This window comes from Physeter macrocephalus, chromosome 7 (assembly GCF_002837175.3).
Source record: "Physeter macrocephalus isolate SW-GA chromosome 7, ASM283717v5, whole genome shotgun sequence".
Taxonomy (NCBI): domain Eukaryota; kingdom Metazoa; phylum Chordata; class Mammalia; order Artiodactyla; family Physeteridae; genus Physeter; species Physeter macrocephalus.
In genome coordinates, this window is record NC_041220.1 from 140,812,498 (window position 1) to 140,839,508 (window position 27,011).

The 27,011-nt window shown below is 39.0% G+C and overlaps 1 protein-coding gene and 1 long non-coding RNA gene across 20 annotated transcripts in view; one reads left to right on the forward strand and one right to left on the reverse strand.

Moving 5' to 3' along the window:
- Window positions 1–27,011, reverse strand: part of ELF2 (E74 like ETS transcription factor 2) — a 96,613-nt gene that overhangs the window by 9,030 nt on the left and 60,572 nt on the right. For 6 of the 19 annotated variants that reach the window (XM_024119173.2, XM_024119174.3, XM_024119177.3 and 3 more), the window contains one exon: window positions 1,334–1,447. In XM_024119173.2, coding sequence (XP_023974941.1) covers window positions 1,334–1,447 — 114 coding nt within the window. Of the gene's footprint in view, window positions 1–1,333; window positions 1,448–4,606; window positions 4,661–4,816; window positions 4,952–5,568; window positions 7,138–8,651; window positions 9,149–10,095; window positions 10,286–27,011 lie in introns of those variants that run through there. The other 13 variants (XM_007103835.4, XM_007103836.4, XM_028492315.2 and 10 more) reach the window with 12 other exon arrangements.
- Window positions 10,417–18,430, forward strand: LOC114486623 (uncharacterized). Its single transcript, XR_003680705.2, has 3 exons — window positions 10,417–11,811; window positions 13,523–13,767; window positions 16,360–18,430. It is a non-coding gene; the product is annotated as an uncharacterized lncRNA (long non-coding RNA).

The window sequence follows — 27,011 nt, forward strand, 5'->3', positions numbered from 1 at the left end:
CCCATTAATGCCTCTCAATACGGACAATTCAATATTTAGTAGAGGTGAGGTTATTAAGAATTCATCAAGGCAGAATAAAAACTTGAAGTTAATTTGTTGCATATACAATATGGTCTAAAGTATGTAAGTAAATAAATGCAAAGAAAATCGACTTGAAGGAAATGTTAATCTTCTGGGTAAAGGGGGAGATCATAAGTAGTCGACCCCCGTGCTTCACACTTTTAGATACTTTCAAGTTCACTGTAGCAGACTTTGGATCATTTTGACAATTGGGAAAACATTTGAAAATAAAAGGGTATAATAGTGAGTTAATAATTACTTTCCTTCCACTCACTCATCATTATTCTCTAACTAAGAAGAACATGCACCTGGTATAACATTAAAGTAATAAACCTACGTTTAGGGAAAAGCAAGCACAGTTCATTTCAAAATATGAAAGGAAAACCTGCTCGTTACAGCCAAACGAATATCATCTTTCAATATTTAAAATTTTATTTACTGGAACAGTCCCTGATATTCTGGGTCACTAAAATGGTCCAAACAGATTTTCTATTACATACAATAATGTTGCCCTGGCTTCCTTTCAATGTGCATGAATAACCAGGATATGACATTTCTATTTATATTAATACTATCACGGATTAATATACGGCCAATATGCCCTAATCGTCTTCTCATATCCCTGAATAGTACACAGGATTCCTACTCGAACTAAAAAGTACGGTTGATCTTAACATATGCTGTAAATCCCTAAAAGAAGGGCCAATCTGAACTGTATTAAGTCAAATTAACATTTGGGCATTAAAATTAGGACAAATTAAAATCAGGACCAAAAGACTCTCAAAGGCAGTCTTTAAAAAGGGGGCCAAAAAAAAAAAAAAGGAAAACTTGCAGCGTGAAGGGAGTGTGAGGAACCACAGGAAGCTGCCTCGGCTCTCCCTGGGGACGCTCCCTGGGGTCGCTGCCCATTCGGCACTGAATGAAGGACTGAACGTGGTCACAGGTGGCAAACGCTCCCATCCGCCATTCTCTTAAGGTTTATAATTTACCCAGAGTTAAGGAAATAAGACATGATGATGGTATAAACAGCCATGTAACAGCCATCTCTCTGTCTACAGTGGGCGTTTCTGTTTCATTTATTTTGAAAATTAAGTACTTAAAGTATTTAAGATTTGGGAACACTGACAAATAAAAATCAATTACTGCTGTCACAGGTATTTATGTATTATAGACTGAGAACACCAACAATCCCCTTGGATTACCAAAAACAAAAACTTTCTAGATACATAAAGTGACGTGATATGTTTAATATAAAAAAGAACAGTTCACATACCAGGACTTCTTGAATCTCTCAAGCAGGTAGGAGATTCCATATGAAGCAGGGCTTCAGCAGCTTCAATTGTCTTATCTGTACAGTGTGCATTACTGCTATGAACTGATGCTTCCACTGGGGGGAAAAAAAGTTCTACTCAATAAAAATGCACTGAACACGTTATTAAATTAAACTCTCACGTCAATAACTCTAAATGAGTCATTAATACATATTAGCCCATATAAATTACTTACAGAAGTAATTCTAAAACCAAAACAACCTAGCATCTATACTTTGTAAAACGAATGTTGATTATAAAGAAACTATTGAGATTGATTAGAAATTTCTGAATCTTATCCAAAGGAAAACAAAGACAGACCCTTGAAATTTGAACCCTGTATCAATTTTAGGCCAAAACTAACTTGCGGGGCAGGGGAGGGAGAATGGTTGTAGATTAACAGTCCTATGAGGTCAATTGTAATTTTAATATACTGCTACTAAGTAAACACCTAGCAGAATCAGTCAGAAACTCCTACTTCTAAATTAGTTTAATCAATTAGTTCAATTCTTACAGACCCTCCTGGTGAGTGCACCAGAGAACTTGGGAATTTTCTTCACAGGAACTGCTTTCTTCTTCAAATCTCTCTGGACTTTGCTGGGTTTTACCCAAGAAATTTAGAAAAAAAGAAAAAAAAATAAAAAGAGAGAGAGAGAGCGCCTATGTTTTTTTTTTCCTTTCCATGAAGCCTTTTCTAATTCTACCACCTCTTGTAACTCTCTTCTAACACTTACTTTATGCTTTGCTGATTAAATTATTTGTGAAACAGTAAAGTGTACAGCAGTGGTTTGGTTTTCCAGGCCCGAAAGCTCTAGTCTCTGCCACTTACAATTTCTGTTACCTTAGGCCAGCAATTTAATTTCTTGTAAGGCTCAGTTTCCTCTTTCACCAAACAGGAATATTACTTACCTCATACAGTTGTGAGAATTAAATGCTTAAAAAACACGTACAATATCTCACATATACATAAGAATTCAATGAATGGTGATAATTTCTTATCACCATTTAAGCTCCGTGAGATCAGGGAGGGCTATCTTAATTCATCTCTACATCTGTTATGGTTCCTAACACAGACCTTTCATATAGGAGGCATGCAAGTATTTCTTTTATGTTTTGAAGTTAAGGACAACCCACAGACCTTACAGGAAAAACAGCAATTCAAGCACAAACTCATTATCCTAATGATATAGTTAATTTCACGTCCTGACTTGAAATATTCTCCTTGGTAAGAGGTTCTGAAACATGAATATGTTAACAGTCTCTAATTTGATATATTTTTCTCAAGATGTCCTCTAAAGGACTAAAAGAAAATATTTATACAAATTTCATAAAACCGTATTATAAATTCACAAGTTCTACAACACTAAAGATAGGAATCTTTTAAAATTGTTTCCAGTAAACTTTTAATTGAAAACAACTTTTTCACCTAGTCTCAAAATTCACCGAGGCCTTCCACACCAGTCATGTGGAGAGCCTTCACAGAAACTCCAGTGGCTGCTTCACCACCTGCTGCACGGCATCCACACTCTCAACCAAGGTACCGGCTCTCTCCAGTTGCTCTTTCCATTTATGGAAGTCTGCTCAAAGATAAACAGTTCCAGAGAGGCAGCCAAACCTCTAAGTAAATCTATCTTTAGGTGACCCTGCTTACTCTTATCTGCAGCTTCACTGAAGCACAGGATTCAATCAGTCCTTCTAGCTCAACTTTAAGAAATTTACTATTAGTAAGTATAAAATATATTACCATTCTCAAGTATTTTTTTCAAAGTACCTCCCCCTGCAGTACGCACGGGCACTAAAGAACCTTGGGAAGCAGATTCTCAGGTTTTTAAGTTTATTCTAGGAACTTCATTTCTCTTTAAAGTCTGCTTGTGTTGCAATTTAGCTGTTGTCTTAGATGCTATTAATAAACCATCCTGGGTAAACTAATTCCTTATGTAATTGTATTAAGACACACCCTAAAAACTCTACCATATTAAAGTAAGAGCTTTGAATATTTGATAATAATACAGCAATAGAATTTTACCAGATATTTTAATGTTTTAAGTTATAAACAAAATGAAATTTGCCAACAGCTATATATTATGCTGCCCTGAGCTCTTATGCAGTTTGAGGTATGTTTTCAAAACCATGATTTCATGTTAGTTATATCAGTGAAAATTTTCTTGCTATTATTTCCGACCTCAACCTCCCCTTTTCTCCCTAAGTTCAAAATACTGTTTCCCTGAAATATTTTATATTCACAGAGTAAAACAAATAGAATCCACACAAATTTAAGCAGAAAATTAACTCATTTATACTTTAAATTTAGGATGAGAATATATTTTTTTAAATGCATAAATTCTCTGAACTATCAATCAGATCTAATACTCTATGTACAGTCAACAAAGGGTTGTTAAGGGTTTTACACCCTGTGCTATAAACCTGAGATACAAGTGTGAGCAGATCTGTGGCCTCGTGAAGCTTATACGAATAGTTCAGAGTATCAAAAACATAAATGGAAGTAAAATATTTCAAAACAAAATAAAGATGCAAAATAATTTGACAGTTTCCAAGAATACTTAACCCAATTTGTTAAAAGTGAGCTCTATCTCTTTTTACTTTTATTTTGTTGACATAAGTCAACAAGCAGTTTTTGGTAACAGAAATTTAAGAAATACTTTTCCTATTCAAGTTTCCATAATTTTAAAAAACTTTTCAATACTATTTTATTCAGATCAGTAATTCAAATACAATTTAAACTAAAATTCTGCACAATTCCTAAGGATAAATATGAATATAACATTGTTGTGCCATCAAAGTAAGCAAACTTACAAGTGAGGGCTGAAACTTCCTTATTTATCTCTTACTTAAAACTTGATTTTCTGGCGTCTTTCTAGGCCTGCGTATGAAATTTATGGGAGTTTAAAAAAATAAGCAACTCATTTAAAAAATAGAAACAATGCAGCCAGAAGTAATCTGGCAGGTATCATCTTCTGGTTGCCCCTAGTCGGTGGCAGCGCTGGTCAATATTCCTTGAAGAAATAAATATACCAAATAAATTTCCAAACTATTTTAATTTTAATCAGTGTCAAAAATTAAATTTGCTTATGCCCTCCTTTACCATTGGTTAAGAGTCTTACTGTTCCATTTCTAGCTTTCCAATCAACTGGTGTTTGTATGGAGACTATTCCAGACTCACTCGACAGCTGTTGCTAAACACCAAACTTGGTAATTAAGTCTGACAAGAGACATACCTCTCAGCTTTGCAGAAGAGAATGCTGGCAATGGATCTAGTTCATAACAACGTTCTTAAAAGTCAAAAATAAAAATTAACAGCAATTTAATTTGAGAGCAATAGGAAAAAATTAGAAAACACTTCATTAAGTGATAATAGTATTCCCCTACAAGCAAGACCATAAACTAATATTTACAAGGGCATCACTCAGCTACCACACCTGACTCACCACAGCTTATTCTCTAACGCCCCAGGACTGTAACAGTAATAGGCGAGTGAAGAACACAAACGAACGGACGGAAGGGTAAAGGTCTGGGGCACTCCATCTGCATCCATTCCCCTTTGACTTTTCTAATCTATACAGCTGCATTATAAGGTTAAAAAGGGAAAGAGAATAAAATCATTTTCTACAGTAGCGCCGTCTGATAAAAATATAACGAGAGCCACGTGTAATTTTTAAAGGTCCAGTAGCCATGTTAAGAAAATAAGCAGAAGGGGCAATTAATACCTTTCATTTAACCCAGTATATCCGAAACACTGGTATTTCAACATGTAAAAGAGGTTTACATGTAAAGAACATGTAAAGAAGTTTTCCACTGCTTCAGTTTTTATGTTTAAATTAAATTAAAAATTTGGTTAATCAGCCACATTTCAAATACTCAATCGCCACAGGAGGCTAGTGGCTATGGTACTGAAAAGTATAGACTAAATAAAACTGTAATTCAGCTATTCTCAAACTTTTCTGGTCAAAGGACCCTTTTACACTCAGATTACTGAAGACCACAAAGAGATTTTGCTTATATAAGTCCTATGTTAAGTCCTAGATACTTATCCTATTTGAAATTAAAGCTAAGAAAACTTTAAGTAATATGTTTATGAAAAATAACTTTTCTAAAACAAAGAAAAATTTAGAGAGTAGCTTTATTTTACATTTTTGCAAATCTTTTTAATACATGGTAGAAAACAGTTGGATTCTCATACTTGCTTTTTCATCCGATCTGTTCTATCAAGTCATGTAGCCTCTAGAAAACTTCTGTGAACCCTTGTGAAAGTGAAAAGGCAAATAATGTCTAGCGTTACCATGAAAACAATCTGACTTCATGGACCCCCCTGAAAGAGTCTGGGGAACTCCCAGAATCCCCCATACCAGAGATTTTCGTATTAAAGAACTGCAGCTGTAATTTATTATCAAATGTAATCAACAACACCCAAATTCCATCCTCATGTTTCTGTAAGTTTTAGCTTCTAAACATAAAATCAGTGTGTAGATGAACAATTATGATTCCATTTCCATAACTACAACAGCACTTTGTCGACTTACACATGAAGGATTTTTTTTTAAACTCTTCATAAATCAAAAACACTCCCCTGCCTGCCTCTCTACCAATTAAATTTGTCCCTAAAGGAAACTGATATTGGATTACCCTGAATGACTATTTACACACTGATGTTACTCTTTAACTCAATTTCTGTATGAATTTTAGTACTAATGCTACAATGAATTCTAAAGAGTAATTTCTTGAACACATTTTCAAATAAAGTTTTAAAAAATTTATGCCAATCTTCCAATTTTATTTCAACACATGCTTCATCTTTTCATAGCCTGATAAATTTTCTTTTCAAATTGATGTTCTTTTCAAGATTGATACTAGATATTCCAGTTTACAGTAAATTAGAAGATTTTCAAGTTCAAATTTCATGATGAATTTTGACAAACTAGACAGATTTGTTCTGTCCGTAACAATACTTAAGGCTGGGCTTCCCTGGTGGCGCAGTGGTTGAGAGTCCGCCTGCCGATGCAGGGGACATGGGTTCGTGCCCCGGTCCGGGAGGATCCCACATGCCGCGGAGCGGCTGGGCCCGTGAGCCACGGCCGCTGAGCCTGCGCGTCCGGAGCCTGTGCTCCGCAACGGCAGAGGCCACAGCAGTGAGAGGCCCGCGTAGCGCAAAAAAAAATACTTAAGGCTGCATTTCCAGAAGAATTTTCCCCATCCATTCACTAACCGTGTTAAAGTAGAACAATACTTCTTTCCTAAGAGTTACCCTATTTCTCAATTCTCAAATTCTCCACTTTCTCAATTTTCAATTTCTCAAAAAAAGGAAGAAAAAAGTCAAGGAATGTACACTTGAGAATAAGACGGCAGAATATTTTAAATTGAAAATCTTCCAGAAAAGTCAGACCACATGTACCCAAGGCTTTCACATAAGTATTAATAAAGTAACATTCATATTTTCCTAGAGACTAGAAATGAGCTTAATTTACAGACATGGCCTCAAGCTCCAATTTGGTCCAAAGATTGGCAAAAGAAATTAACCCCTCCCCATTACATAACGACCTTACAGACAAATTCACTCATAGAATGTAATGTAAAGAAATCCAAGAAAAAAGAGAACCTTCGCTTTCCATTAAATATTTCTGAGCCACCTATAGTTTCAGAGCTTTAAAAGTTATTAGGGATCACCTAGTCAATGCTGTTCTCTTACAGAAAACGAAGCCTTAAAGAGCTAGTTTAGTGACAGCTAGATGAAGATCCTTATCTCCTGACTTCAGGGTCAAGGCTCTTTCTCGGACACCATGTTGCCAGTGAAAGTTTTATAAAGTATGTCAAGTCTTTACCACAAAAAATATTTTATATGTGAAAATGAAAGTGATTTTTAGTAAATAAGCTTATGTATTTCATTCTTTATTCAAATGCCTCTGACAACATACCTGTTGATAACTAAAGCGAAAGCTGATAGCTAAAGTTGATAGTTAAGTCTTTGAAGGAAGGAAAATAAAAGCAAAACTATATCCTCTAGCATCTTAATGTCTAACAGTAATGGTAATTCTAAGTGCTTTATACTTACTTAGAAACAACAGTTATGCTAACAATATTCAATTTAAAGCTTATCTCCTCTAGAAGTTTTCCTTAATAGCATTCTACACTTACCAGGAACCCATACAGCAATCCCTGTAGTTATATTAACATTTATATATTATACAGATTTTCATCTGTCTCCTCAATTAGACTAAATCTTTGTGAGCAAGAATTACGTCTAACACTTGATGACTTCCCTCAAGGGAATGAAAAGATACCATTAAGTCCATATACAAATACAAACTTTACAAACATTACCCTCCCAACATCACTGGAAATTGGCAGCAATAACAATTTAGATCCATGATTCTTCATTTTCTGGGCCACCTTTCCTCCTCCACTTTTAACTCACTGAATAAACCTCGGATAAATCAGCAAACCTGTCTCAAATTTCCTTCTAAAATAGGGTTTATAAAGGAACTTCAGATTACACGAATATGACTGAGAAAATAATCTGAAAACAATTATATGTAATATGTATTCTTTACAGAACATAATCACAAAGGAAATTTCAACTGTAAGGTTTCTATGTACTAAGGAAATGCAGTAGAACTGGAAAACAACATTTAACTTAAAAAAAAAAAAAAAACCCTGATCAAAAGAAGATAAAACTTTTGTATTTTTAAACTGTAGACTGTCTAAATGTTAAACTGTGTATATGTATCCACTCCAAGCAAAATATCTACAGGTAACGTTCAGTTGTGACGATAATTCCAAAAGCTTATGACAAAAATACCTTCTCTTGGCAAAATTAAGCTCTCTTACCTTTTTACCTTTACAAAATTCTAACTGCGTGGAGTATTCTAAGGTTCTCACAACCACTGGGAACATTTCCGGAAAGGTCCATGTTCAGCACTACTGACCCAAACAATCCATAAAGTATCGTTAGTACCAATAATATAAAGCCAAAAATTCCATCCCTTAATTCATACAGTGTTACTGGACTGAACTCAGTACACAAAGAGACCAAGTTCTCATTATGCTCTGCCTCCTTCTCCCTAATATTTAAGTTCTTGCTCTAATCAGAAAATAACTGTCAAATGCATTTTAATCACTACTCAGTAAACTGTGATTTTTTTTTCTTTGGGACCGTGTAGCGTTCTATTTTGCAGATTAAGTTCTGTTAAGGGTACATGTAAGTTTAGGATTTCTCCCAAACGAACTGAATCACAAGAGTTTCACCAACCAAACGACTAACTCCCCAACCTAAAAACAGTGGATGGAAAACAGCCGGTAAGATCCTTTACAGCAATCCTCGACGGTGACTCTTCCCCATCTTCCAATTCCCATCGATGGCGATATGAAAGAGAAGCCAGGGAAAGGAACACTGACGCTCACTGCAGTAGGTAAGCCGTACTCAAGCTCCGCTACGCCGACTCAGGGCCCTCGCTGCGCTGTCTGCTATTAAGTAAAGCCGCTTTCTCTATGTAACTTAAGTCCGTGCCCTTCCGCTGCAGCAGTGGCGCCGCACATCCCCCACCGCCGCGGCCACTTCCGTGTTTACACTCCTCTTCCCTCCAATTCCATGCGTACATTGTCAGCTTCACTCCCGCCCAATCTTCATTGGCCCAGCGCGGGCCAGGAGTCCCGCCCCCAGAAACCAACGCTCTTATTCGGAACATCGCAGCGAGCGGATTGGAACCCGAGGCCTGTCAATCCCGGCCGTTCTGTCCTCTCCGAGGCGCTTCCGCTGTGGTGGGAGGCTTGGGGGGGAGGGGGAAAAGGGGCAATTCCGTGAGGAGACTTCCCTGGGGCCAAGACTCCCTCCCGCCCGCCCCGCTCCTCCACCTTCACCCGCTGTTTACAAAAATAAACGTTCTTCTCTGACGCCCCAGGGCTCCAGCGCAGGGGTACAAAACATACTCCGTGTCTTTCCCATCCTCCCCTCTGAAAAACCCACCCACGAGGCAAGGGGCATAAGCCTACTTCTCCACAGCCGCCCACTGAACCAGGAAAGGGAGGCGGGCCCCCGAGAGAAACACCCCCCCAGGCCGCTCCACGTTATTAAGGGACCCTCTCGAGAACCGTTACTCCCGAGCCCGCACAAGGTGGGGATGTGAGGAGGAGGGTCAGAGCAATTTTTTGGCGGGTATCGCTCTACCGGACGTGGCCCGGCGCTGCCTCGTCCGCGCGGAAGTCCAGGACTTGCGGACCAAGTCTGAAAGAACGGGGCGGGGGTGGCGAGCGTCCACCGGAGAAGCCCGCCGCCCCCGACCGCGGGCAGCAGCGGCCTCTGCGGCCAGACAGCGTGGCAGGCGCAGCCGGGAGACAACAGCCTCACTCACTTCCTGGTTCCTCGGCAACTGGGGTGAAGCGCACAACTCGTCCGCCCCCGAGTCCCCAACTTAACTGCGGCTCGGCTGCCCGGCACCCGCTGCCAGCGCTCCGCCCGGCAGCCGCCGCCGCTGCTCCACAAACCCACCCTGAAGCGACAGCGCCGGATTCGAGGCAGGTTACTCTCCAAGGTGATCACTTCCTGATTCGTCGCCTCCATTACTTCATTCACAACCCCCCTTTCCCCCGGCCGCCCCGGTGACCGAAGGGGACACCAGACCCCCTGCACTGACCGCCACAGGGGAGCCACCCCGCCCCCTGTGCAGCCCCTCTCCTGCTGCACCGATGCACGGGAGGAAAGTTCCCCTGTCCTTACCAGCCCGGATGAGCAGATCCAGCTGGTTCGTGGGTCCCTCATGCAGAGACGTCGCCATGTTTATCCCGGGGCTGGAGCTGCTGCTTCACATTGACTTACACCGTGAGCAGCGGCGGCAGGGGAGGAGGCGGAACCCGCGGCCGGAGACACACGCCGTGCGGCCGACACACACTCACGCACTCGCACACACTCCGACGCCCGGATCCTTGCGCGTCCTCCGACAGGAAGCCGAGGCCGGCCCGCCTCCCGCCGCCGGGCTGAGAAACCCCACCACCTAACGGCAGGGGCGGCGGCGGCGGCCGCCTCGGCTGGCAACGCGATCCTTCCGCCCCGCGCCCAGACAGGAAGTCCCGGGCGCCCGCCCCGGAGAGCGGCCGCGGCCCGCGGCGCGGGGGACACCTGAGGCAGGGAGTCGTCCCGGGGGCCGCGGCTGGGACGAGGCCCCTCGGCAGGAAGACGCACGTTTCACGCTCTGCGGAAGAGAAGTCTGCAGTCGTCCCCACGCTAGAAGAGAGCCATTAATCAAATTTTCTTTCTGGAAGAGCTCTAATGCCCAGTCCCGCAGCTGGACGGAAAGGTGGCTAATTAATTAACTTGTTGGGCTGTGTCAAAGCGTAGGCTGCGTGTAAGCCTTGAAAGCTTACACTTGAAAGCGCTGCGCTGTAAAACACGCATACCAACCCCAAAAGTCATACCTACAAAATATTACCAAGGCTTTCCTGGGACAAAGTAAGGGGCTTCCAACCACTCTCGGGGACCGACTTCGCCCTCTTCCCTCTACAGAGGTATGGAAAAGCACACCAGACAGGTGTTTATTAGCAAACAGAACATGCCAACCTCTGCGAGACTCGATTATCCTCCCCCAGTTGGCTAGCCATGACATTTATGTACCCTCTTAGATTTCTATTTGGCTCGCTCGGAAACAAGCGAACGTATTCACTTACATCGTCATCTACTTTTAAAGATCTTTTTGATAAAACTAACCTTATTACAAATAACGTACATATTAAATACAGTAGACGCGGGAGCTAGATTGCCGTTTAGTGACTAGAGACTTACTGACAACACAGGAAACCAAGCCTATAAAATGACCCAGATGAAGCTTCATTAAAACAAACACAAAAAATGCTTCCCTGGGTTCAAAATTACATAATATAAGACAAACTGAAACAAAAGGTTGCCTATGGTTGTTTGTCCACAAAACAGTGCCTCCTACAGAATAAGTGTTCAAAAAGTTACTTGCTGAATAAACACAAAAAAGATTTGGTCGTTACAAATTTTAAATAACAAGGTGTAATTTTTATGACTTAAATTGAATGAACGGTGATGGTAACTAGAGAAAAAAAATGTCTCCAGTGGTAATATTGATCCTACATCGTTTTACCAATGTTTGCCCAACATGTGCAACTTCAGAGTTGATTCCACAGCCCATGACTTGGCTTTTTTCATTTCTTCTTAATACTCATTTATTCTTTTGGGCCTTTCCCCTAGCCCTAGCACCATGATCCCCAGCTTCCCAAAAAAGAACCCATAGGCCATTTCCAAAGCACAGCCCCCCTGAAACCAAACAGGGATCTCTTCCTTGTGTTAGGTAAACTTGCCACCTATTAGACAAAAGAAACTGTATGACTGGTAGCTTTTATTTTTTATTTCTAGTCAATTTAAAATAAGGATCATCCATTGACCGGCAGCATCGTAAACTGAGACAGTTTGCAGGTGAGAGGATGATAAGGCACGCTAAGGGGCTAACTGCTAGCTTTAGGCCGAACACTGAAATTGATAGCAAATCTGAATTTCCACTCTTATCAATCATAGATATTCGTGTGTTTAGAAAGGAAGAGAGTAATGTAAGCCAAAGGTGTGTTTCTTCTGGAGGCGACAGCTTGACTTGGCTCAAAAAGAAACAGTCTTCTCACTGTGGCAGTCAGTTTGAAGCCTGACACATAACTTTTACCTCACTCTTTTCTTCTTGAGGGTTAGCTCTTAAAGAAAGATAACGGTGTGTGTCTGTGTATTTCACTCTCGGTACATCTTAATTATATGGACTCCTATCAGCCTTATATTTTAAGTTCCAAGCGAACAGAAGCTGTATCTATTCCTGCATAATACTTCACAGTTAGTATATACACGTATATGGTATTTATGCATATGTGTGTATATATATATTAATAGAAATTAATGCACAAAGGCTGGAAAATATTCCTATATATTTAAAGCTCTTATAAAAACACAATTCCCTGGGGTTTAATGCAATTCTGTCTTGCTACTATAACTAGGCTTTCGAAAGCCACCAATACTTTTTAGAGACCAGTAATACTATACTAGGACTAGCAAGCAAGGTGAGGCTGCTGCTGGAAATATAAACTGGTACAAACGTTCAAGAAAGCAATGAGCATTATATATTAAGAGTCTTAAAGAGGTAAATATCAATATATACTGATCTAGGAATTTCATTTCCGGGGCCTAGCCTGAGGAAATAATCAAAAAATGCAATGGATTGTTTTAATAAAAACATGTTTGAAGAATTTTTAACAACATGGTAAAATATTTAAAAATATAAATGTGGCAGGATGAAAATATACAGTATGTCCCCTACCTACAAATGAGTTCCATTCCGAAAGCGCGTTTGTAAGTCCAATTTGTAAGTCCGACAGAGTTAGCCTAGGTACCCAACTAACACAATCAGAGGGCAAGCTGCAATTTCACTCACGTCTGACGCTGATGCAATGCATGTTCGCGTTTTTGAAAGTTCGCAACTTGAAGGTTCACATGTAGGGGACTTACTGTATATGCATTTCTTCCACATAGTATGACTCAAGCCATGTAGTATATGTGAATATATGTGTACATAACATGTATATGTGTGTATATATACACGCATTCACACACACACATCGGCATTTCTCAAGTCTTCAAGGTTAAGCAGAATTTTCTCAAGTCCTAATAAGCAGAATTTTAAAAATTGAATAAGACTAGGTAGGTTAGCCTGGTGGATACCTTAGAGCATATTCTGCTAATAACATTACAGAAAGGCAGACTCTACATCAAAGTTATTGCTGTGATCTAGTAGGTAAATAACAGCTAACTCTTGTTGAAATAAAAGCCACCAAGATGAGTGCTTTACCTCCATTTTTTTCACTTATTCCTCTCTACATTCCTGTAATAGATATTACTGTTGTGCTCATTTTATAGATGAGGGATCTTGACGAAGGTCATAGTGTTCAGGAGAAGCAGAGCCAGGACCTGAACCCACGAACTCTGACTCTAGAGCCCTTCCTCGCAAACACTCCCCAAGCACCAAAGTAACAAGGCCTGTGTATCTGCTATGATGCATTTAGTACCTACTGATTTTCTTTTCTGAAAATTCTTTTATATTCCTCCCTTCAAGAGGTGGACTCTAATTCCCCTCTCTCCCTTTGAGTTGTAGGCTGAACTTAATGACTCACTTCTAACAAAGAACAGAGCTGAAGTGACGGTGTGACTGCAGAAACTGTCTGCTTGATCTCTGGCTTTGGGTCACTCAGAGGAAGCCAACTGCCCATTAGGCAAGGAACAATGGCACCCTGCCAACAGTCATGCAACTGAACTCTCTAGGACACAAACCCTCCAGCCCTAATCAAGCCTTCAGATGATTCCAGCTTCATGGAAGATCCTGAGTTACAAACCATGCAAGTAAGCCAATCCCCAATCCTTGATCTCAAAAACGATGTAATATTGATATAATGTTTATTGTCTCAAACTGCTAAATTTGGGATGATTTGTTAATCAGCAAAAGATAATTAATACAGAAGAAAGGAGCAGTTTAAACTCCCAACTTGTCACATTTCACAGCTTAGATAAAGAAAGAAGGGTAGAGTTTAAAAATGACCTCTTTCAACTACAAAGTCCTGAGCAGTTCTTTCCATGTCTTTCTTCATAGTCTGAGCATCAATTATTTCATCCTTCAGCCTCTCCATTTTAAAAATAAGTAAGTCTCCAAAATATAATCATTATCATTAAAGTCTAATATAACCAAAAATAATTAGATACCCTAGGCTATTTGAATGATTTTACGGTTCTGTAGTAACGAAGATGGAAAAAAATTTTGAGATATGTAAATATCCAATTGTTTCCAACACCATATAGGTTTTAAATGTTTTGACTTATAGCTTATTCTGGTTATTTCCTCTGTATTTTTCCTTTATCCAGTAAACAGAATCATAAAAGGTTATGGTTGAAGAGATGCCTAGAGACAACATCACCTAGAGGTTTTCAAAAAATTAAGGAAGGACCTGAACACCATTATCTCTTTTCCTGACTACCATGAATTAAATATATTAAACTTTAAAACCCAATATACAACTGTGTGCTCTCTCAGATACAAGTACCAAGGTCAACAGGCTTCGAAGTTTAAAAAAAATTCCAGGTAGGAATCAAAGGGAGGAGACATTCTACCCATTTAATGTTATTTTCCTATAATTTGGGAGAAGGATGCCAATTTCCTATTTTAGTAATGACAACTCTTTAACCACCAATGGTAGAGTTATTTGAGAATCACCGATTTAATCCAATGCCCTAATTTTACACATCAGGAAACTGAGGCTCCAAGAAGTTAAATAATTTAACCAAAGTCACATGGTGTGTATCTCACTATTTCAAGGTTAAAAATTCTACAAAACAATCTTCTATAAACCTTAGAAGTTACAAAATGGATGAAAAGTTAAATCCATTTTACTATTATTATATTTATATAAATTATAAAGTGGTTGATGTTTTGCTTTTTTATGTCAAAGCTAGAGCAATGGTCAAGAGTCTTTCTGAGAAATTAAGAAAAAAATGGAAAAAAAACTTTGAGCAGTGAATGGCAGGAGAAAAATAAGAGGGGGTCAAACAGTCTGATGCAGCTGAACTAACAATGAAACTCAAAGCTGGGGTATGGTGTGTGTTGTGCATGTTTAGAAGAAAAAAAAGGGGAGGAAAACTGAGGTCTAAGAAAAAATATGTCTATCAAGGACAACAAGCTGGAATCAAGAGATTTAGGACCATTAGGTAAAGCTCGGGTCATCAATATGGAGACAGACGCAGATACAGGGGTGCAAGTCTACAGCTTTCCAAAGAGAAAAGATGGACTATTTCATACGTTTTATACTACTATATGTTTAATTCATTATTTTCAGTTTTTTATACTACTAATTCATTTTATTTAATAGTTAGGTTTTATAAAATATTATTAAAGTTAAGATGTTTGAATCCATGGTGACATATTCATTCATTTATTCCATAAATAATTAGCCAGCACTTACTTTGAGCAAGTTTCTGTTGTAGGCACCTATTACTACACCTGGTGGCACTGAATTACATAACAAAAGGAAAAAATTAAGCCTTCTCAATTCAGACAGAACCCACACCAAGTGTGAAATTCTCAGCATGATATACAAAATTGCTTATACATGAAATTAGAGTAGTAGTGGGTATGTGCTACATTTTGGACCACCACCCAGCAGAGTTAAATATTTACATGTATAAAAGCCTTCATAAGGCATGGATTTTTAATAGGGGGTTCACAAAGGCAAAATTTTGTTAGCAAAATGTGCATTTTTTCTGAGGAAGAGGATCATGACTATTTTCAGATTCTCAAAGAGGTCTATGACTCCCAAAAGTTATTTTATCATAAATTATCTGGCCATATGCACTTATCAACCATAAAAACCCTATGATGAGTAAGGATCCAGCATGTACCATTTTTGAAACTGATAGTTTGGCTTAGGTTCACATGTTTTCTGCATTTTACTTAACTTATCCCTGGGCCAAATTCTCCTTGAGCTTGTTGATTCCTCACTTTATGGTTTACACTAAGCAAAAGCAGCCACTCTTAGAAGACTATCTGTCAACCGAGTCTTGCAGCTAGTCTTTTCTAATGGATTTTAGACAAATAATTGTTTTCAAAAAGCATTTATTAAGTACCATATGTGTATGACACCATACAAAGTGAATTAAAATGGTTAATGATCTATTTTAAATAACATTTATAACAACTGATTTCAAGGGCTTGGGTTCTTTATTATCATTAGGGAAAGTACAGTATCTTGAATATTCTGGAAATTTTTTTCAATTCCTGTGAAACTTTCCAAGGGCTAATGCATGATTCTTATTTAGCATGTTTATGAAAAGATTTACAATGGAGTTCTTAACTAAAACATATTGCAACAGTAAGTCAAATTCTATTTTGATTGATTCTAAAAGGAATATTCAAATTAACTAATTTCTTCCCCTCTTACAATATAGCTTCTGCACCTATCCACTGAAAAGTTCTTCAAAGGTCAACATCAGCTTATAATTGCCAAGCCCAGCGATCTCTTCCTAGTTTTCACCTGACTCTACCTCTCCAAACAAATGAAATTATTGATGACCCCTTATTAAACTCCTTCCCTTCATATGATTTTCATGACAATAAACTGTCTGGCTTTGTTTTTTTCCTGTTGACTTCGCCTACTTTGGCACAACCCTCAAATGTGACTGTTCTTCCAAAGCATGTGCCTTAGCCACTTTCTCTCTTCATTCTCCACTCTCTCAAGAATGGTAGTTAGTATCCATTCACCACCAGGGCTTTCAATATGATTTGTGAACTGACTCAAAAATCAACATCTCTAGGCTTGACTTATTATTGTTTTCTTAAGTGCTACGTTCTAATTTCCAATTGTACAGTAAACGTCTTTATTTGGATAACCCACTGATACCTAAAGGTCTTTTATCTACAAATCTCCTTTGTTTCCTCTATCAATAACATCACCTTCATCCCAAGCTAGAAATCTTGAGTCATCTGTGTTCCTTGTTTAGGAAGTCATCTCTTGTACAGTTTTTGAGGAGGATTTTAAATGTATATGAAATTACCAAAAAAAAAAATATAACAAACAGTCACGACCCCCACATCCAGAACAAACAACTGTTATCATTTTGTCATCTATACTTGAAGGTGCTGTTTTTCCCTAAGAAATAACACATTACATGTGGAGATAATTACATCTTTGAGAACTACCCCCAGTCCTCATTCACCATTCTATCTCTCCAAAGAAACCACTATCATGAGTTTTGTGTATATTCTTCCAGTCTATGTTTTACACTTTTATGTTCTCACATGTGTGTACATTTATGCATGTGTGTGTGTGCATGTATCCCAGAATGACATACAGTATTACTTTGCATGCTTTGGGTACATAAATGACATTATACTATATATGCCATTCTAAAATTTATTTTTTTCATTCAAGATTCATATTCTATCCATGTTGGTATAAGTAAATATAGCTATGCTTTTTACATACTTCAAATTATCCCAGTGCATACATACACCCCATTTTGTTCAAAAACTTATCTACTGATAGGCAAATAAAGTTGTTTCCATTTTTCACTTTTATAAACAATGCTGCAAAAAATTCTTATCTATTTTTTCTTAAGCACGTATGCTAGAGTCTCTCCACAGTATACACCTACAGAGAGAATTTTTAGGTCACAGAATAAGTGCATTTTAAATTCATATGTTACTCTTTCCAAAGTAGCTATGTTGGTCTAAAATCCCACTAGTGATGTGTTAGTGCTCCCATTCTTCTTACATTCTTGTCAATACAAGATATAATCAAACTTTAAAAATAGGGCTTCCCTGGTGGCGCAGTGGTTGAGAATCCGCCTGCCGATGCAGGGGACACGGGTTCGTGCCCCGGTCCAGGAAGATCCCACATGCCGCGGAGCAGCTGGGCCCGTGAGCCATGGCCGCAGAGCCTGTGCGTCCGGAGCCTGTGCTCCGCAACGGGAGAGGCCACAACGGTGAGAGGCCCACATATCACAAAAACAAAACAAAAAATGTTTGCCATCTGTTGGACGGCAGGAAATTTTTCACTGTTGTATTAATTTGCATGTACTTAGTAAGTACTGAGGATAAACATTTTTTTCATATACTTATTGGCCATTAACATTTCCCCTGTGAATTTCCTATTCATATCCTCTGTCATTTTTCTATGACACTTTTTTGGTCTTACTTATCTGTAGAATGTTAACATACACTAGACAATAATTCAGATATGTGTTCCAACTATCTTCTGTCAGTCTGCTGTTTGACTTTTACTTTGGTTGGTCTATGGTATCCTCTATCCTACAAAAATTTTAAGTTTTGATCCAGCCAAATTAATATGTGCTTTCCCTTACAGTGTATGTTAAATAGCCCATGCAATAAAAAGGAAATCATAAAGGAACTGAGAAATGTTTAGAAATGAATTACAATAAAAATACAACATGTCAAACTATATGTGACACGGCTAAAACAGTACTCAGATGCCAGGAAATGAAAAGGTTTAAAAATATATAATCTAAACATTCAGTTGATAAAGATGGAAAAATCAACAGAACAAACCCAAAGAAAAAAGAAGGAAGGAAATAATAAAGAGCAGGAAGAATGAAATAGAGAGCAATAATTTAAAAAAATAGAAAAGATTCACAAAACCAAAAGTTGATTTTGGAAAGATAAATAAAATAGATAGACCTCTGCAAGGATAACCAAGAAAAAAAGGTACAAATAAGATACAGAACAAAAGGGGAGAAATAACCACAGATACAATACATATAAAAATAATAAATCAGTATTATGAACAATTATACACTAAGAAAGTTGAAATCTGGATGAACTGTATAAAGAAGCTGTATAAACTATATAAAGAAAAAACTAAATAGAACAGTAAGTAGCAAAGAAATGAAAATGTAGCCCAAAACCTCCTCTCTACAAAAAAAAAAAAAAAAAAAAAAAATTACAGGCTTAAATGTCCTTTTAGGCAAGTTCTAGCAAATTTTTAAATTAATTCTTATCTTACAGAAATTGTTACAGAAAATAGGAGAAAAAAAAGTGAAAGCCACCTAGATTATTTTATGAGCCTAGTGTAATCTTGATTCCAAGATTAGATAAGGACAATACAAGAAAAGAAATTATAGTTCCATATTACTTATGAAAGGTCCTTAACTTAAAGCAAAACAGAGCAAAATGATAACATGTATCCTCAAACACAAGAATTCAATGCCTGAGAATTCATTAATTAATTGATCACATTAATATATTCCAGAAGAAAAATCATGACTTATCAAAGAATGCTGAAAAAGCATCTGACAGGATTCCGTGTATAACTAACACAAAAACAAAACCAAAGGACTACACGGAAATTCCTTAACCTGGTACATGTTATATACTAAAACCAACAACAAACATTAAACTTCAAGTTGAAACTTCAGATACAGTCCCTTCAAGATTAGGAAAAAAACAGGACTGCCAATGGGAATGTAAGTTGGTGCAGCCACTGTGGAAAATAGTACGGAGGTTCCTCAAAAAACTAAAAACAGAACTACCGTAGTATGATCCAGCAATCCCACTCTTGGGTATATATTCAAAGAAAACAAAAACATTAATTAAAAAAGATATATACTCCCCAATGTTCATAGCAGCATTATTTACGACACCCAAGATACAGAAGCAGCCAAAGTGTCCATCAACAGATGAATGGATAAAGAAGATGTGGTGTGTTTATGCGCGTGCACACGCACACGCGCGCACACACACACACACACACACACACACACACAATGGAATACTACTCAGCCATTAAAAAAGAATGAAATTTTGCCATTTGCAACAACATGGATGGACTTGGAGGGTATTATACTTGATGGAATAAGTCAGACAGAGAAAGAAAAATACTGTATAATATCACTTATATAAGGAATCTAAAAAAATTAAACTAGTGAATGTAACAAAAAAGAAACAGACTCACAGATACAGAAAACATACCAGTGGGAAGGGGGAGGGGCAAGACAGGAGTAGGGTATTAACAGGTACAAACTACTATGTATAAGATAAATAAGCTACAGGGATATATTATAAAGCATAGGAAATATAGCCAATCATTTATAATAACTATAAATAAGAGTATAACCTTTAATAATTGTGAATCAAGGGACTTCCCTGGTGGCGCAGTAGTTAAGAATCCACCTGCCAATGCAAGGGACACGGGTTCGATCCCTGGTCTGGGAAGATCCCACATGCCACGGAGCAACTAAGCCCGTGTGCCACAACTACTGAGCCTGCAAGCCACAACTACTGAGCCCACGTGCCGCAACTACTGAGCCCACATGCCGCAACTACTGAGCCCGTGTGCTGCAACTACTGAAGCCCACGTGACTAGAGCCCATGCTCCACAACGAGAAGCCACTGCAATGAGAAGCCCGCGCACCACAAGGAAGAGTAGCCCCCCCACCACAACTAAAGCCCAAGCACAGCAACGAAGACCCAATGCAGCCAAAAAAAAAGAAAAAATTGTGAATCACTATGCTGTACACCTGAAATATATAATATTATAAATCAACTATACCTCATTAAAAAATTTTTCTAATTAAAAAAAATTTTTAAGAGAAAATCCACTACCAAAAAAAAAATAACCAGGAATGCCAATTAATATAACTATTCTTAAACATACTGGAGTTCTTGACGAACATCATAAGGAATCAAAAAGAAAGAAGATGACTGGAGACTGGAGAGAAGGAAGGCTGAGTTGCCTCAGCTGAGGCCATCCTAGACCAGTAAGCTCCCAGCTGATCCACAGACAACCACAAACAGGAGAGTAAAATGTGGTGGATGTCAATCAGGGAGAATTATGCAGCAGTCAGAAGCAACAGATTATATACATCAAAGCAACATGCACGGATATTAAGAACAGTATTTACTAAAAAAAAGTAGGAAACAGAGTAAGATACATAGTACCATTTCTATAAACTTTAAATTTATACAACAAAATATATACACTTAATACACTAAAAAAATACCTATTAATCAAATTAAATTTGATGCTTGGGTTTCCCTGGTGGCACAGTGGTTGAGAGTCCGCCTGCCGATGCAGGGGACACGGGTTCGTGCCCCGGTCCCCTGTGCTCCGCGGCGGGAGAGGCCACAACAGTGAGAGGCCCGCATACCGAAAAAAAAAAAAAAAAAAAAAAAATTTGATGCTTATGAGGGAGGGAGATTGGATTTTTATATAAAAGGATAAAGAGGAATAAATAAATCAAATGAAAAAATAAATAAAAGAGGGTATGAAACAGGGCTCTAGCTTTACTTTTCTCTGTATAAAAAACTAGCTATCCTAATATAATCTACCGAATAGTCCTTTCTATAAATCCGTGTCTATTATATACTAGGCATAAATACATGCTTACTCTTTCTGGGCTCTCTAGTCTATCCTACTCTACTATTCATCTGTGGGCCAATAACACATTTAAAAATACCGTATAGTTTTATAATCATTCTTTATGGATAGGAGGGCAAGTACCACACACTTTGTTCTTTTGCAGAATTATCTAGATTATTTTTGGACCTCTACCTAAGAGTTTGTCAAATTCCACCAAAAACAAATCCTCTTGGAATTTTGACTGGAACTGTATTGAATTTATAGATTAATAGGGGAAGAATTAACAGCTTTACCATGTCCAGTTTTCCATGTGTTTGTGGGTTAAAGAATAAAGTCAATGAAATGATTTTGGTCTCTTTAGGTTTTCTATTTCCTCTTAAGGAAGTTGTGTATCTCTTCATTTATTTATATCCCTCCATAAAGCAAAATTCTTATTTTTATAGGTATTGCATATTATTGTTAGATTTATTCCCAGATGCCTATTTAAGTTTTAAAAACTATTATGAATGGGATCTTTTTCGTTTCATTTTCTGATTACTAGTCTGGTATACAGCAACACTGATGAACCTTCTAAGTAGTTTTAAAGTCTATACACTCTTTTAAATTTTGTGTGTAAACCTCGCAAATAACAGTGTTTCTGTTGTTTCTTCCCTTCTGATCTTTGTCTTTTATTTATTTTTCTTGCCTTATTTGCATTTGCTAGGCCTGCCAGTATAACACTAGTTAATAAACATGGTAAATGGAATCATTTCCCCATTAATTATGAAATTTGCTATAGATTTTTAATATATATCCCTTATCAAGTCCCAATCCAGATTAAGTCTTTTGGGGGGGGCGCTGCCTTGGGTCTTCGTTGCTGTGCGCGGGCTTCCTCTTAGTTGCGGCGATTGGGGGCTATTCTTCATTGCAGTGTGCGGGCTTCTCATTGCGGTGGCTTCTCTTGTTGTGGAGCACGGGCTCTAGGTGCGTGGGCTTCAGTAGTTGTGGCTCGCAGGCTCAGTAGTTGTGGCTCGCGGGCTCTAGAGCACAGGCTCAGTAGTTGTGACACATGGGCTTAGTTGCTCCTCGGTATGTGGGATCTTCCTGGACCAGGGCTCAAACCCACGTCCCCTGCATTGGCAGGCGGATTCTTAACCACCGAGCCACCAGGGAAGTCCCTACTGTCTTGATTTATGATTTGTATTTCCATAGTTTTTTTCTGCTCTTTGTTGCCTTTCTGTTAGATTGGTTAAAAGTTTAGTTTACTCCCTAACCCACCCCCCAACTTAGTATTTTGGAAGCCAGACCTTCTATTTCTGTTATTTTAGTATGCTCTAGTTGCTTAAAATAAATGTCCTTCTTTTCACTTCTCATCTTCTCCAGATCATGTTTCACACAGTTCCTAACTATTTAATTCAAAGGCCACCAAAATCTGGTTCCACTCTATCTTTCTAGGCTCACTTTTCTCAACCATATGCCTCTACAAAGGCTAATCTCCAGTTAAAGTACATTACTTGTCAGTTTCTAAATAAAATACAAACTTTCTGAAATTCTGTTCCAGTTCATGATGTTTTCTGATTCACTCACTCATTCAACAAATACGTTATTCAAAACCTACTTGGTGCCTGGCTTTGAGCAATACCAGTAAACACAATGCATATGGTCTCTGGACCTATGAAGCATTGAGTGTAAAGACTAAACAATAAACACAAATAGAATAAAGTAAAACTTCATGAATACATGAATTCAGATAAATTTTAACTGGGAATTGGCTCCCATCTCCCACAGCAGTCACTGGACCACATAGCTACCAGCAGGTGGCACCAAACCACCAAAGTCTGACCTCAGACCGACTTGGATACCTTATTCTGAATCCTGGAACCCATTCCACACACGCACTTCCTCCTCCACAAAGACTGACTCAGGTCGTTTCATTAAACTCACAAGAATGTCATTTTTATGTGATTTGAATTTTTTAGAATTACTTACTACTTCATCATGGGAGTTTACTGTATCACAAGTTGTAGGTGCTAACCAAAAAAGAAAAGGGAATGCGAGTCTCTGACGAAAATAACAGAACAGCCCTAGTTGAGACTGAAGGGTATCAGCTAAAGCCCCTATCTCCCTCCGAGAGAGTGACTTTCAAACTGATATGCCAAAGATGACCAGGAACGAAAAGCTGAAAAATGAAGAGCAGTATGTTCCGCAAAGAAAACAGCATACAAGACACCCTGGGAAGGTAAAGTATGGATTAACGGAAAGGCGAAAAGACAGCAGTGTGTGTGTGTATGTCTGGGGTGAGGGTGTTGTGTAATCCATCAGAGTATAATGCTTCAGAGCTTGGGCTCTGGAGCCCTAGCTGACTTACTAGCTGACTTGAAGTCCTTGCTCCACCACTTAAACAGATGTCTAGCCTTAGAAAGGCTATTCAGCCTAGGGCTGCTGAAAGTATTAAATCTATTATTGTATAAAGCTCTAAGAACTATTCCTGGCAATACAGTAAAGAAATATTGTTAGGGTTCTGTTTTTTGCCGCTATGATTGTTGTTAGTGTTTCTAGATGGATGAGAGGAGAGCCCAATTATTCAGTGTCTTGAAGGCCGTGTTAAAAATCCTGACTAGTATCCTGTGTGCAGTTAGAACCACTAGAAGGTTTTATGGAAGGGAATATCATGATTCAATTGATAAATATTGGGTTGGCCAAAAAGTTCGTTCGGTTTTTTCCTTAAGATGGCTCTAGTAGAGCGCTTAGTTGTTTTTAACTTCATTCAGAACAATTCTGTTACACTGTATTGTGACAGCTCTCATATCAGCATGCATTTAAAAAAAATTATCAAAACTGGTGAATTTTTGTGTAGCGATTTTAATACTGAAGATGGAAGGAAAAAAAGCAACATTTTCGGCATATTATACTTTATTACTTCAAGAAAGGTAAAAACGCAACTGAAACGCAAAAAAAAAAGATTTGTGCAGTGTATGGAGAAGGTGCCGTGATAGATGGAACGTGTCAAAAGTGGTCTGTGAAGTTTCGTGCTGGAGATTTCTCGCTGGACGATGCTCCATGGTCGGGTAGACCAGTTGAAGTTGACAGCGATCAAATCGAGACACTGAGAACAATCAACGTTATACCACGCGGGAAATGGCTGACATACTCAAAATATCCAAATCAAGCGATGAAAATCATTTGCACCAGCTTGGTTATGTTAATCGCTTTGATGTTTGGGTTCCACGTAAGTTAAGCGGAAAAAACCTTCCTGACCATCTTGCCTCATGCGATAACGTGACGCAAAAGTTCCGTTTTTAAAACAAATTGTGATGGACGATGAAAAGTGGACACTGTACAGTAATGTGGAACAGAAGAGATGGTGGGGCAAGCGAAATGAACCACCACCAACCACACCAAAGGCCGGTCTTCATCCAAAGAAGGTGATGTTGTGTATGTGGTGGGATTGGGAGGGAGTCCTCTACCATGAGCTCCTTCCGGAAAACCAAACGATTCATTCCAACAAGTACTGTTCCCAGTTACACCAACTGAAAGCAGCACTCTACGAAAACTGTCCGGAATTAGTCAACAGAAAACCCATAATCTTCCATCAGGATAATGCAAGACCGCGTGTTTCTTTGATGACCAGGCAAAAACTGTTACAGCTTGGCTGGGAAGTCCTGATGCATCCCCCATAGTCACTAGACATTGCACCTACGGATTTCCATTTATTTCAGTCTTCAGAAAATTCTCTTAATGGAAAAAATTTTGATTCCCTGGAAGACTGTAAAAAGACTGTTCTTTGCTCAAAAAGATAAAAAGTTTTAGGGCTTCCCTGGTGGCGCAGTGGTTGAGAGTCCGCCTGCCGATGCAGGGCACGCGGGTTCATGCCCCGGTCCGGGAGGATCCCACATGCCGCGGAGCGGCTGGGCCCGTGAGCCATGGCCGCTGAGCCTGCGCGTCCACAGCCTGTGCTCCGCAACGGGAGGGGCCCCAGCAGTGAGAAGCCCGCGTAAAAAAAAAAAAAAAAAAAAGGAAATTTTTGGCCAACCCAATATATTTTTTAAATCACCTGGCCTACAATGTGAAGAATGGATTGCTTGGGGTTCCGGGGGTGGTGGGCAGGAATGAACGCAAGACCTAGTAGAAGGCCAAAGGCCAAAGCAGTAGCTCATATAAAAAATAACTACAGGTTGGACTAGGCTAGTAGCAATAAAGTTGGAAAGAAATTGGTAGACTTATGATACATTTGAAGGTAAAACTGACATGATTTGGTAGTGAACTGGGAGGTAAGGGACGAAAGGGTGGAAATGACGACTTCTCACAATACCCGCGCCCCACAGCCTTGAATAAAGTCTGCCTTACTGTACTTTGATGACTGTCATCGAATTTTTTTTCTTTACCACTTCCCAGATGAAAGAAAGTTCCTCCTTCCCGGCTCAGCTGAAATACGAACTTCCATTACAGGAGCTAACAGCTCTCCCCTCCGCCCTCTCACAACAGTCTTTAGGTTAGAAAGAGTTGTTTTCTTATATATTTTCCCCAACAGAGACAAGCTCCTTTACAGTCAAGGCTGTATCTAATTTCTTGTTCTAGCCCACACAAAAAAAGTGCTACACGCACCAAGGGCAGCCTCGGATAACCTCGCAAATGACCTCAAAGCCAGGGCAACTCCTCAAGCTCTTTTCTTTCCTTGGAAGGAAATTCAGTCTGCTTTCTTCTCCTTTCAACTATTCTATCTCTGGGGATTCTGTTTCCCCTAAGATTAACTGTAGAATTAACTAGTCTTTCATTAGCCTCCCCATTTCTTGCAGCCACCAAAAACAAGTATATAGGGATTCTTTTTGTTAAAGTGCTTGCTACTAATTCTATTGAAAAACTCCTGACTCCCTTTGTGAGTTGGTAAACTGAATGCACTGGCTTCTGCCCCTTACTTTTATTCCCATGGATGAGGTTCACCAAAAGTTCTTCCTTTTTTGTGTGTGGAGGGCTCTCTTCCCAGAACATAGCCTGCACATGAAGCCTAGACATAATAATCGGTGTCTTCTTACCTCAAATAGATAACTGGCACTTCTGAGGGCCTCCTAAGCAGGCCTGTAATGTAGCAATGGAATTAAAAACAAATGTGATTCTGCCAGCCTTGTTTTTTCCAAACCAAATGGCTAAAGCTTACTGTTGTAAATCCAAATAGTAATAGATGCTACCTGTTTGAGTTCTTTCTCCTCTTGAACCAAATCCTTGATTCCCTCTTCAAAAGAATTTTTTCATTGTAAGTTATTATTCTAAATCTTTATTTTATGAGGATTAAGTTGCAGGGGGGGAAAAAAGGTGATATAAAAAAAAAAAAAAAGGGCTTCCCTGGTGGCGCAGTGGTTGCGCGTCCGCCTGCCGATGCAGGGGAACCGGGTTCGCGCCCCGGTCTGGGAGGATCCCACATGCCGCGGAGCGGCTGGGCCCGTGGGCCATGGCCGCTGGGCCCGCGCGCCTGCGCTTCCGGAGCCTGTGCTCCGCGACGGGAGAGGCCACAACAGAAGGAGGCCCGCATACCACAAAAAAAAAAAAAAAAAAAACAGGATTCAGATTCTGCTAAAAGTCTTGTCAAACACCATGCACACCAAGAAGTCCCATTTTGCTAACCAGTTTAGAGACATAACTCCTTTCTTTCTGATGTAAAACTTTCTAGGGTCATCTTTTGCAAGCTCATCTAGTGATAAGAAAATCTCTAAGTTCTAGCTAACAAATAATTCATATTGTTCAAATATA